The sequence below is a fragment of the Rhyacophila brunnea genome, unplaced genomic scaffold (genome assembly GCF_057557595.1).
Source record: "Rhyacophila brunnea isolate RB1 unplaced genomic scaffold, BYU_Rbru_1.0 scaffold_6, whole genome shotgun sequence".
In the NCBI taxonomy this organism is placed as follows: Eukaryota; Metazoa; Arthropoda; class Insecta; order Trichoptera; family Rhyacophilidae; genus Rhyacophila; species Rhyacophila brunnea.
The window spans coordinates 18,006,858-18,020,862 of NW_028233276.1; the positions used below are offsets into that span (position 1 = coordinate 18,006,858).

The 14,005-nt window shown below is 32.7% G+C and overlaps 2 protein-coding genes across 35 annotated transcripts in view; both read left to right on the forward strand.

Annotated features, from left to right (window-relative positions):
* ens (MAP7 domain containing protein ensconsin) overlaps positions 1 to 1,461 on the forward strand; it is a 536,619-nt gene extending 535,158 nt beyond the window's left edge. For all 34 annotated transcript variants that reach the window (XM_085956431.1, XM_085956432.1, XM_085956447.1 and 31 more), the window contains one exon: positions 478 to 1,461. In XM_085956431.1, the coding sequence (XP_085812557.1) occupies positions 478 to 494 (17 nt within the window). In that variant the 3' untranslated portion in view covers positions 495 to 1,461. The remainder of the gene's footprint in view (positions 1 to 477) is intronic.
* Positions 1,462 to 4,862: 3,401 nt separating this feature from the next.
* The window catches only part of Chd64 (transgelin calponin-3), an 81,753-nt gene continuing 72,610 nt past the window's right edge, over positions 4,863 to 14,005 (forward strand). Inside the window, exon 1 of the mRNA XM_085956472.1 lies at positions 4,863 to 5,012. Within this exon, the coding sequence (XP_085812598.1) occupies positions 4,959 to 5,012 (54 nt within the window). The 5' untranslated portion in view covers positions 4,863 to 4,958. The remainder of the gene's footprint in view (positions 5,013 to 14,005) is intronic.

Here is a 14,005-nt window from a genome sequence, read left to right on the forward strand (position 1 = left end):
ATTAGATGAATCGACATATTAAAGTTTAAAAAACAACAAAGCTTAAAATATCCTGATAACATAACTACTGCTGTATTGTAATAAATATTGTAATGACGGTTTATTGCTCAGGCAAAATTTTCACCAGGGTGCCTCCAAGCCTGTCAGCGCCACAGACCTCTTCTTACATAACACTATCACTGTTTGAGAGTAGGTTTTGTGGAAATGCTCTTAATTCTCAACAGATGGTGTTTATGTCAATTTTAAAGATTTCTGGTTTACCATAGCTGAAAATAAATAATCAAATAGCTATGTGGATAGTAGGGATAATTGAAACTAAAAATGGAAAGGCATGGCATTCTAAGTCTGCTTAAGGTTGGCACTTTGCCTAGGGGCGTTACTGCTTTTCATTCGTAGACCAATTTAAAAAATTCCATTTGATCCATACCACGATGATCACAGATTGCTGTTCTTAATTGTTATTTGTTTTGTTTCCAGATGTGTCACTGCTGTGAAAGCCTTTCGTGTTGACTGGAAAAGAAGAGTAAAGGAGACTTATTAGTATAAAAATGGTTCGCATCCCTTTAATGTGATGCCGAAATCATTCTAACACACTAATCTGACTTAGGAGATGTTTACTTGGTTGGCTAAAAGTAAAACAATACGAGTGCACAAACTGATTAATACAAGAAATTTATCTTTTTCTATCGTTAAAATTTATTACTAAGTTCAGTGTCACATTACCTTAAAAAATATATTAGACACAAGCATAATATTTAACTAATTTTATCCCAAATTAAATATATTAGGCATTTTAGTGGTGAAATTAAAAAATATATGTAACATATAAAAAATCGTAATACCTACGCATTTTTAGCTTAAAGGTGAATATGAAAGTAATGATTAATTGATTAAGAATCAGGACAATATGCATAGGTGTACAGGTCTGGCTGGAATATATTCTTGCCTTAATAGTCATATGTCTTACGGTTCTGAAATTCAAAACGACCAAGCGAGTAATGCATGCATACGAATCCGACAAATTCCGATAAAATGAATTTGGCTTGGTTATGTTGTTATCTTATTTGTAAAATAAAACACATTGAATGGTATCGGTCCACGGGATCTTCAGAATTAAGCTTGCTAGTCAACTTTCTGCTGCTTAAATTCAGTTATAAATATATTATAAAATATTTAAATGTACGTTATGGAAATGAGATAAGTCAGCGGTTGAACATTTACAGTGCGGCGACATTATTGTCATGCGCACTTTTATTTCATTTTAGGTGAAATGCATTTTTTTATTTTCTTTTTTTATTCTTAAATTGACTTACAGTTAACATTCATTGTTAGTATGTGTAACGAATTATATGAATCTTATTTATTATCATGTTTTCAACTCTTTAAGGTCTATTCAATTTTTAATTTCAATGTTATCTTTATTGTATAAAAATGCCTGTAATAAAGAATTATTAAAATTCACCCGTTTGTTTATCATTGTATGCCCTTCCTAAAACTATAACCAGACAATATATTCTATATAAGACTAGTAGCGTAATGCAGAACTAAAAGATAGACATCTTACTTATGATGTCGAAATCACCACACCGATTTGACTGGGAAAAGCATTGTACATAATACTATTCTTATTAGACTACGTTATGCGTCAATTACATTGAGCTACTTTACGAGCTGCTTGTTGGCGAATTTACAATCTGCCTGTAAAGTCACCCAGTGTCATCATTGAACAAGCTAGCAAGCAGATTGTAAACAAGTTGAAAGCCGGTCAACTTTACACGCTACACGCCGGCGTGTGCGCAGTAGAGCGCAGTAGCAACCTCCCGGTAAAAAAACGAACTATGTTCTGTCAAAATAGTCGCTGGCTTGTGGCTTCTCAGCGAATGGAAAGTTTTGTGTGTCATCATCACAATCGCAGTAGCTGAATCGCCCGCTATTAAATTCGCCAACAAACAGCTCATAAAGTGGCTCAATGTAATTGACGCATTAGAAGAAGTCATAAAAAATGTAAGATTTATTGTTACAAATTGTTTATCTTTTCTACTCTAATTAACCTTCTAAGTATAATTCCCCCCTGCCCTGTTGAGTTTTTTTTAAATAATTGCACCCCTTAAACCAACCACTTTACTCCGACTTAGAGTCTTAATAACAATTTAAAATAAAATATTTAGACATATTTATTAGGGGGCTTGCATGCACAATGCTGTCATACGATTGAATGAATTGTGGTTTGCAATATGATAAAAATCACAAAATAATACCTAAGTAGTTTTCACATGCAGTACATCAAAATAACAAATATTCCACATAAATAAATTTGATTGATTTATCTATTATTGTGTCTGTGGATCATTAAGATTGCACAGTCAGTGACACAGTTTGAAAACCTGTGTATACATTATTCACTGATTCGACTCTCAAAAGTTATACATACTATTCAATATCTTCTTGATTTCGCCCTTCAGAATGTGCTGCTTGACCTGGCTATACACACGGGACATTACGGGAGTATATTATGAAAAAAGCGATAAGGAAAATGTTACATCTTGCCAATTAAATTACGATACCTATATTGACACTTAAGGTGGATGCTTATACCAGCAGAGGCACCTAGCGGAAAAATACGAAGCTTGCAATTTGAGACATTTTTTTGTTAATTTACAATTTCAACTGTATTAATTAATAAATATGTATCTGAAAACATTAAGAGCATACATAAGTGAAACGGAAAATAATTTTCAACAATAGGTGGGACGAAATTTCGCACTCGTCGGAGAGCGATAGTCAAGGTGTGAGCACATCAATTTGTTTTGTGAGGGCTTAGGAGGAATATATTCTTATGTCATAGATGACAAAAAAACGTTACCCATGTACTTGAAAAAGAAAACATATCAATGAATACATTATTATTATTACTAATATAAACATAACATTAAATGGACGCATGTTGAATTTTTATGACAAATTATGGTGTGTTCGGCACGCGTCATTTGCACAATCCGCGCGTCGCATAGTCACAATCTTTTTAGCCTATGCCTCGGCTGAAGTATACCTTAAAAAGAAAAAATATTTTTTTTTAAGTCAAAGATAAACTTTCTTAAAACAACTTTGCAAACTACAGTCAAAAATCTGTAGGAGAAAAAATTGAAAACTTAATAAACTAAATTTTAATAATAAATATAACCATAAAATATAATGTAATAAGATGTGGTCCTGTGACAAATTCACATTTTATGATTTTATAACATTTTTTTACAATTCTAAGTTAAAAAAAAATATTTTTCTTAATGTTTTCAGATACTTCTTTGTTGAAATTGTAAATATTTAAAAAATGTCAAATTGCAAGCTTCGTATTTTTCCGCTAGGTGCCTCTGCTGGTATAAGCATCCCCCTTCAGAGATAATGGATACCGCATTTGAAAATTGAAAATGCCCTAGTTTTTCAACCCTTATAATATAGTCTCGCTTGAAGGGATTGTAGGAATACTCACAACAACAATGTCTGGTCGAAAAGACCTATATTGCAATAAGAGTGCATATTGTAAATTTGTATTCGTTTCTTTGCACTTTATAGCAATTGGTCACAAAATAATGGTGGCAGATTATCCCTAAAAGAGAAAGGAATCTTCTCATCCTATTCTGCTAACATGTCCAATTCAATAAATTAAGATGAAGGTATTTAATGCATTTTGCATTATAATAATTATTGAAAGTCAGTGTACATAGTTACTACATAAACAAAAAATATAAATTAAAATTGAAAATACAAAGTTTTTACAGCATACATACCTAGTCTATAGAATTTATTTTGCCATCGATTTACCATTTTTAAATTTTCTAATCTAATTTTATAAATACAGTTGAATATTATAATGTTATTTATTTCATAAAAAATCATGATCACCAAACTTCCTGACAAAGTGTGATATACCCATTTGTTTCGAGTTTATCCAACGTTGAAGATGCAATGGAAATATTATGTGCAATGTTGGTATACATGACAAAATATAATAAATTAATTCTGTGTAGGTAGGTAGGTACCTAGTCAATGCCTACTGAAGGAAAACTAAAACTCCACAGTTTTGTGATAACTGTAGACAATTCAAATGGCATGTCTTCCATCAAACAATTTATTTAAGAACCTAGTGATGAAATAAAGTAAGAAAATACGAAAAGTTCTTTAGTTCCGTTGACTACTGGAGAAGTGCGTAAAGACCTAGATGAGGAGTCCATAATACACGTATTGTATTCAATAAAATAATCCATATATTATACTATCCTATGTAAAGAAATTAATAAGCTAGTTCTGAAAACAATATAATATAAAGATGATGTTTTGTTTTGTAATACTTATTATATTTTCCGTTATTTATTTATTTCAAAATAAAATGAAGGTAACCTATGTAACTATAATATTAAATGGACTTTGCAATCATCAAACCGGCTAGCTCCTAGCTCCATCCATTGTTACACACTAAAATCTAGCAAGATCTGTTACAGGTTACAGATATCATGTATAGAACATGAACACTCTTTTTAGTTAATGAATCCCCATAACTATTTTGAATACCTACTAAAATAATTTTTGTATAAAATTGCTTTCATTACGAAATTTACTGATGTTTTTTTACATTTTTGAAGATGACAAACTTTCTTTGTGGTTTATTTGTAAATTAATTGTCTCAGGCACGATTTTTTTCCGAAAAAAAGTTTGCAGTTTTTTGTTGCCGTGCGGCGCGCAGCGCAGCCTTGTCTGTTGCTGGTAGTGGTAACCCAAAAAGCCTCTCGAGTCTCGCTGCGCGCGCAATTTATTTTGAAAAATGACAAAGCGGGAGTTAACTGTCAAAAATCCGGCGCGCTGATGTCATTCGTGTTAGAACATCAAAGAGGTTTGGTTGTGTGCGAGTTCAGTGCAAGTGTTTATATTGTTATTTTGTGAAAAAATATCAACCAACTTTAAAAATGGCAAACAACAGAGCTGCTAAATCGGGATTCGCTGCCGAAGCGCAAAGAAAGGTAAAATTATACCATATATAAATCTCGTGTTACTTATCGATTTGTAATGTTTTCGGGAGGCTGCGTTCCGGTAGGTCGTAACTTGACCTATTTCCGAGATTTAGGTTGTACCGGTTATGGTAAACCCGTTCCTAATATTTTCTTCTGTCCTGTGCAACTTAGTTATGTATATTGATTTAAAACTAAATAATCCAATACAAACTCTAATACATAATATATCGAGAAGCTATGAAATATGTAAAATATTATGTTACCAATGCTTACGAATACTATTTTACATGTACTTACCTAAGTAGGAAAAATACTTCACAACGTAGCCTGATTTTCCTCTGTTATTTAGTTTAAAAAAAATACCTATGGATGTTGAAAATATACACCAAATAAAACATACCTACTACGATCAATAGTTTTATTAGTAAAGTTCTGAGGGAGTTCAGTAATTATTTTTTTAAAGCGACCTACCCTCTGTTCTCCGAATTTTTTGTATAAGTTTATACTAGCCTATTTCTATCTTAATAGTATAATAATGTGACTATGGAAACAATATTTATTATACCTAGCATCAGTGGCGCACCCAGGATTTAATATTGGGGGGGCCAAGGAGGAGAATGTAAATTAGTCCTATAGGCTCTTTATCTTCTTCACAGCCTAATTTATCGTTTATCGGTCTATTGTCTATTGCACTCGGTGTACCTACACCATGGTCCCCACATCCTGAAACGGGCCCTCAGGCTAGGATATTTGGGGGCACCCTACCTACCGCTAAGATTAAAGGCAGTGTGAAACACTACATTAACGTTTTTCAAATTGTGTTTTAGTTCAAATTAAAGGTACTTATACAGTGAATTATTGGTGATTTTTAATACATCTACTTTAATAATGGAGCTGTCGAGTATCGACACATAATAATCAAAAAATATATTGCACAATTATATTCGTAATTGAAAATGTTCATGGTCATGAAGTATAATAGCGCCGCAGGCGACTTTTTTTACTATTAAAGCTAATTTATGATGTGTGTTTATCTCACTTATCTGGTCAACCCGACACGCCGGGCCCCCAGGCTAGAGCCCTATCAGCCCTCCCCAGCCATGACCTACACCACTCCGGAATTTGGGTGGACACCGAGAATTTTTTGACAGTTCCATTAGGGATTGGGTTTCTAAAAAAACCTGACATTAGTGTTTCGAAATTTTTGTGTTAGAAATTAAAATCTAAGATTTTTTTCTAAAAAGGGTGCTGGAGAATTAATACAAATCATTTTTTTGCCGTGTTTTTATTTGTCTTAGCTCAAAGATATAGTTTATTGGCTTTCAATTTCAATGTTTAAAATCATTCTGATAATTTTCATTTTTGGGGGGTGCCAGGGCCCCTTGCCCCCCCCCCCTGGGTGCGCCACTGCCTAGCATCACTATAAGCTACATGGAAAACGTTGGTGACCCCTGTTACATTTATTCATAAGACGCGAGATTTAAAAAAAGAAATATATAAAAAAACACGACATGGTAGGTGATCGATAATCTTTTATCGCCTTCAAGGTGTATTTCGAAATTTTTTAATACCAATGGCTGAAGATTTTTTATTTTATGTATGGATTGATTTTGATTGATTACTTTCATATATGTTTTAAACCTACCTAAGTAATTTTCTTAGAATAAGTTGTCTGTATAATACCTAATACATATTATGTACAATACTTAGTTAGCACATTGAGCCAATACTTAATAAAACTATTTTTTGATAATATACCTACGTAAGGTAGTTGTGTAAATAATTAATTATTCCCTTTTTAATAGAAAAATAATATTTTCCGTATGAAAGAATTTTAAATTCATGTGTTATAGAATTTTTTAACCACGAAGTCATCATTAACCTATTCCTAATTATTACTATTTTATGCAGTGGCAATCTCAAAACTACTTGACATACCTTAATATTATTTAAGTGGGAAAATATATTTTAATTCATTAAGTACATACCTACTCTATGTTCGCCTTTTATACAAATGCGATGACATTCACACACACTTTCGAAAGCGTTTATTAGATTCGATTAGTTAGTGCCGCAGGCGAAATAATGTTTATCTCTACAGAACGTACTCTCATCTCTTCCGTAATTTTTTGCTGCTTAGAATGTTCCGCCCCTAATCAACGAATGATTTATTTATCCCCATTGGATATCACTGCTTTATAATGTACAATTTGATTAATTATTAATATATTCTTGACACAGTTGTGCCAATTATGTACATCTTTATTTATTAGGAGAATTTTACCTTATTCTCGCCATCCATTGAAATCATCTAGATACATACGGTACTTATCTAAGTATAATTTGTTTATTTAAGAAAACAAAACATTATGGACATAACAAATCTAAATTCAAGAACTCCACACTAATTGTCAAGTCAATATAAAAGTCGGTACTTTGTATTACTAGGTAACCATTTCATTATGAACTCCTTTTTTGTATCAGAGTCCTCACGTGCTACAGTCTACAGACCGGTAATTACGTACCTACTTAGGTTCTTTAATAGGTCATCTTTGATTGGGAGGTATATAGGTATGTCTTGTACTTCTGGTTTTGAAGGATACACACTCTCATATACCTATATTGACACAAAGTATACTAAGTAATATTATAATGTATTATTAATTATACTGGTACTGATAAACTTTGCAACGAAAGTGATAAAAAACTTTAAATGAAATTTCAGTATTTTGATCATAAATGCGGTATTTTTTCTAACATCACTGCAGTGTTGCCAAGTCAAAATTTTTAATTTCAGTAGAATGTGTAAAAAAAATTCAGTAGATTCGACAAAATATCAGTAGATTTCTGTTTTAGGAAAAAAAATTCGCCGCGGGCCGCAGGTTCCCAATTTTTCATAGTCGGCTTGTTTTTTTTAGGAAAAATATTTCGTCGCGGGCCGCAGGTTCCCAGATTTTCATAGTCGGCTCGTTTTTTTAGGAGAAAAAATTTCGCCGCGAGCCGCAGATTCGCAAGTTTTCAAAAATGGCTAGTTTTTTTCCCGGCTGGTGGGAATTTTGTGAAATGAAGAAATATCAGTAGATTTCAGAAAATATCAGTAGATTCAGTAAATCTACTGAAAATTCAGTAGACATGGCAACGCTGCATCACTGTAAAGCAAAAAACTCAAATAAAACATTGTTGTTCATTTTCAAACCCCCTAATGTTTATGATACCTTCATTTAATTAAGTATTACGGTGTTTCGAGTAACCTGATACTTGATTGGTGATTTTACACCTTTTATGGAGTTAATCATTCTAGTCGATGTCGAGACTCGAGACACCTAGCAGCTGTGTGTTTAACCTCTCGACTAGTCTCTGAGGTCGCTTCCAAATAATCGCTTGTCCAGCTGTCACTAGCAGATGTCATGGCATGATCGCCACAATCCGTCATGACAGCGTCTAATTTGCCGACCAAATAAAATAGATACTCCACTATGTAGGTACTTTTAATAATGGTGCTAATACGCACATAAAACAGTCGTGTATCGGCTGCATCAGTGACGATTCAGCTATGAAACGCGTTCCCTCTCAAATCGTCATGACTTGAGTTGAGTATTTCCCGAGAAAATCTCAATCTCGAGATTCGGGATTTCCCGAAATGATGAAGTTTTGAATTCTCGAGATTCGGGATTTCCGGAAAAGAATTCTCGAGAATTCCCGAGAAATCGGGAAATTAAAAAAAAAAAATATCCTAAAATCAGTCTAAAAAGAGACAATTTCCAAAAAAATATGTTTTCTTTTATTTATGTAAGAAGACAAACAAAACAGAAGTAGGAAAACAAAAATAAATCAAAACATTACTTAAGTATTAAAATAGAATTTCAAAAAACACAGACTGTCAATCGCTGCGTCTGACAATCGCGTACGCTTTTGAGACACAAAATTCCCCGATGTTGCAAAAAATGCGCTCATTTTGAGTCGACGTTGGCTTAATTGTGTTAAATGCCCCTATCAGCCTTGAAAGTTTTGTGTTTTCTGTCCACTTTTTTCATATAGAAAATCGTTTTTTCAATTAATATTTGATAATAAAGAAATCCCGAGAAAAAATTTTTGAGATCCGGGATTTCCCGAAATGTTTATTAAATTATTTAATTTATTTAAATTAGTTCAATTTTTTACCGGCAGAGCTAAAAACAAGGTGTTTATCATCTTATACCCTATAGAGATATTTTTCATGGACGATGTTATATATGATGTCTCAATTTTTTTTTTAATTGTCGATTTTTTTTCGACGAGAGTTGATCATACTTTATGTAGTTCGTTATATTTAAGCTAATAAACAATTATATGACACACAAATAAATAGTTTTTCATGGTGGGTAGGTATTCAACGTTGAATTCGTGAGACTTTTGCTTCTTTAAATAATAGGTACACCCCAATATATCACTCGGTGATGACGTATTCATCACTTTTGTTTTTTAATTTTTGTTATGCATTTTTTGTGTCAATATATTATCGTAGAAAATGTTTATAATCGCTGAATCAACGGAATGAAAATTATAAGTGCATATAAATATTCGAAGTCTTGGCGTAATTACCTTACCAAGATATTGTAATATAATTGTACCTATGTATTTTTATTTTACATATTGAATTTTCGTATGTTCAACTCTGCGTAGGTACCTATATCTATTTTATAAAATTTGAAATATTTGCATTTTTGACTGCCGCCTTGAAAACAACAAAAAAGTGAGTGATAATAATATTATCATCTAAGTATTTATTATAAGTCTGTTGATAATGCACAAAGCTAAACAAATATTTTCGTTTGACACGTATTGCCTATTTCTATATTATTAAAATAATTGTCTAAAAGCACGTAAAGCATTCTAGACAATTATTATTGTTTGTTGATAATAGTGATAGGTACATACTATCTAATCCAAAAATTTAGTTGGAATTCCTTCACATATTTGAAATATGAAAACGACGCGTGGACACGTTTCCTTTTGTTGATCTGTTGAAGGTATCGTGTGTCATTGACGGATGTGCTAACTAATAAATATTATAGTTTCGGGAACCCAATTTAAAAATAATCATGGGTTATATTTCGCATCACTTTTTTGAACGATAACTTTCTTAGCAAACTGTCAATTCTTGGTTGAAATACATTGTATTAATTAAAATAAAACACCATAATATGTATACAAATTAGCACTTATAATAGCCCAACGAATTTTCTGCATTGTTCTTACCAATTTGAATAGATACAAACCTTCCCAATTTGTGTCTTCTGAAGGTAATTGCTCGCGTTGGCTAAATTAAAAATCAATACTTACAACATCAACATGCCAAATAACATATCGAATTCATCATCAGCATGGATCAGTCCTGTGAAAGCCGCTCTAAGCTGACTTCATTATTTTATTATCTTGTGCTTTGGTTTGCAGTTTGGTTTGTTTTTTCGCAGAACGTAACCATCTCGTCGAGCCAGTAGGTATGCCTAGACTTGTCCAGTGATCGTCTTCTTCGAGCTATAAATGTCATACACATTTACTACTACTTTCAAATTAACCTCTTTTTCCCACTCCTCTCGGCATTCTACGACACGCAATATATGTGGCCACTGGAAGACCCGCGGCACTCATAAATTGGTGCAACTATCTGGAACACCCATGCTTGCTTTGATATTCCAGTGCGGCATGTTTAAAGCTATATACAGGGCGGACAACACAAACGGACACTAATGATCATAATAATAAATAATAACTCATTCGCCACGCGCATTCGATAACCACTTGTAGATGCAACTGTTCGCAATAACTCCTTAGTTATACTAAACTTGCATCTTATGTGTTTATCGCTTGACTCAAATTGTGGTGTGTATGGGTATGGGGAACGTGCGATATTCTGCGTTTGAAGCGACGAGAAGCTATAGATAGTAGGCGGAGTGAATGTAGAAGTTAGTATCACCTCACACTTGCTTCATATTCTTAACCCCGCCCCTTCCGCCGAATTAAAAATGAATAAAATTGACTATGTACCCCCCCAAATTATTTTTCTGTGCGCGAGCCTGTGAGTGCCTTTACATGATGTTGTATTAGTTGCTTATACTTAATTATATTTTGGTGGCATGCGATTTGAAAAATGATACATTTTGTCAAACATTGTAAGTCGGTGACATGTCGAATAGTATTGTTATTATTATTAAGAGCATACTTCAGTGAAACTTCGGACTCGCTGCCAATCGGAGAGCGATAGTCGAGTTGTGAACACGTCAATTTGTTTTGTGATGGCGTCGGGGGAATTAATTCTTAAATCCTGTAAAGATAACTAAAAAACGTTAACCATTTACTTGAAGAAAAAAAAACATGTCAATGAATATATTATTATTATTACTAATAGAACAATAAACATAACATTAAATGGACGAATGTTGAATTTTTATGACAAATTATGTTTTGTTCTGCACGCGTCGTTAGTACAATCTTCGCGTCGCATAGTCACGATCGTTTTAGAGAACGTGCCCCAGCTGAAGTATTGCAACGAATGTCATGTAGAATAATTAATTATTCAATCGTTGCATGAATTATTTTCTTCAATACAAAAAGCGATGCCAAGTTTACTTGATTCATCTTTTATACCGGTTTTGATAAAATTTCATTCTGAAACTAAACTTGTTAGGTACCTACCTACGTACTTGTAAGCATGCAAAATCTTTTGTGTTGAATTTTATCACGTTACATGACCTCGTGAGAATCGCATTTCGCTGTCTGTTAAATTTTAAGTAATGCTCATGATAATAATATTTCAAATTAATAATTATTATTTTGTAAGTATTCTCAGTTTCATTGTGAGAATAGCAACATTTAATAATATATTGTGCGTAATGCATGGGCAGTTGTTAGGTACATGGTCCCATTCCAGCTGACTCGTTTACAATTGTAGCGAATTTTACCACCTGCGAATAATATCAGGGATTTAGAAATTAATTCGAAACGCTGTTTAATTTTCATAAAATACACATTATAAATACGATAGGTAGGTAGTATGTACACAATTTTATCGATGACATCTTTTATTGATCATTGCAATTTAATTGGGTTCAGATAAGTACTCGCTAGATGTCACAAGCGTTATTTTTACTCCACCAAAAACTTCTTCCTAATATGGCTAAGTCCATTCGAAAATGGAACGCTGTCATAAAATGTATGTTCATAATTATTGTATATGTCAATTTGAATCGAAATATTATTATGTGATTAATGCATAATGACGAAGGTACCTACTTGCATCAATTATTGTGCTCGAATAAAATCGATCGATATCTTTTTTACGGCGAATCTTGACACGATTGCAATAATTGTGTCAAGATTTGTGTAGGTACTCGTATAATTTTGCCATACTCGGAGCTCGGTGACCTTCGCCCGTCAGACGTGCAAAGATCGTAAATTCATTACGATGATGCATCGCAACGTCTGCAGTAGAGATCTTTGGAAAATAAATCGTCTGTCATATTCGAAGAAAACAATATCGCATCGAATGGAATTCGTACCTTATTTCATTTTTCTTAGTCTGGTGCAAAACGAATACATTGTACGCAGTCAGTGGCGTAGCTAGTGATATTGGGCCCCCATCCAAAATTATGCATGGGTCATCCTCAGCGTTTCTAGAACAAGCAATCCACCCAAAAGCAAAGTCGAGAGCAGTTTTTAGCTCTGACTTTCAATTTTTCCCCTCGATAAATTCGGGCTTTTCACCCAAGGGCTCCGGTTCGATTCCGGTGACAGTCACAATATATTTATGTGCCTCGTGGTCTGTTGTAGTGTTAAAAATACACAAACACAACAAAATCAGATTTCCGTGCGATTTATTTTTAATATTTTTTATCAACGGTATTATAATAATACCCTCAATTCGATTCGGCGAATTCTCAATTCGTTCCCTCGAACGTTCAATACGGAAACAACGATAAAATCCTTTTTATAAGATAATGGTGTACAAATGCTTAATTTTATTATCAATTCAAAACTTGACTATTGAAGGAAATACTTAGGTGCTTAGATTATAGAAACTTAGGTGTTCATATATTATTTAGTTAAATATAATTATTTAGCTATAGTTATTGTAGTTTTACTGTGTCCCAGACATTCTTGTATATGTACCTATAACTGAATTAATGATTAATCCCAGAAATGGTTATTCGGGTTTAGGACACAACAGCTGTTCGGACTGAAATTTACGGACCCAATGCTTTACTTTACATACTCTTGAGATAAGTTACAAGACCCAGCCCCATGGAAAATTTCTTCTTTTAATTTTGAATGTTGGCAACACCAACATTCAGTGCTATTCGAAATACAAAAATAACTATTTAATTACTTTGGTTTATTTCTAACTAATTTACAGAACCTATGTATCGAAAATACAATTTATTGAGATTAGATTATTGATGTCAAACTTTTGATACGTTATCACGTCTTTCTTACCTTGGTGTATTAGTGATTAAAGTTGTTGGTTATTATAATATATTATATGCAGACACTTTATGTAGGTACGTATTTATCAAAATATAATCAAGATTCACTTTTTTGATACTTTGATTTTGATACATGAAAATAATATAAGTAATAAAATAATATAAAATATAACTAATCAAGTAAATACCTACTTTGATAATGAGACTAATATCAACACAATGTGGGCGCCAAACCATATCACTGTTATCAATAAAATCGTTTATCAAAAATAAATATCTATTACCTACCTTACATGTATTATATTAGTTATTACGAATACTTTGAAATAGTTATTGATTTGTTTTAATCTACGATCGAGCTATGCGGCTTCGAACCGTTTTTTTTCCGTTTCGGTTTTTGTTCCGGTTCAAGTAAAATAAAAAAAGACAGTTTTACGGTTTTCGGTAAAGGTCCGAGTGATTAATTTTGTGTTTTTAATTTTAATAAAATGTTTTTATTTGTATTAAAAAAATATTTTTTACCATGATTTAAAACATATT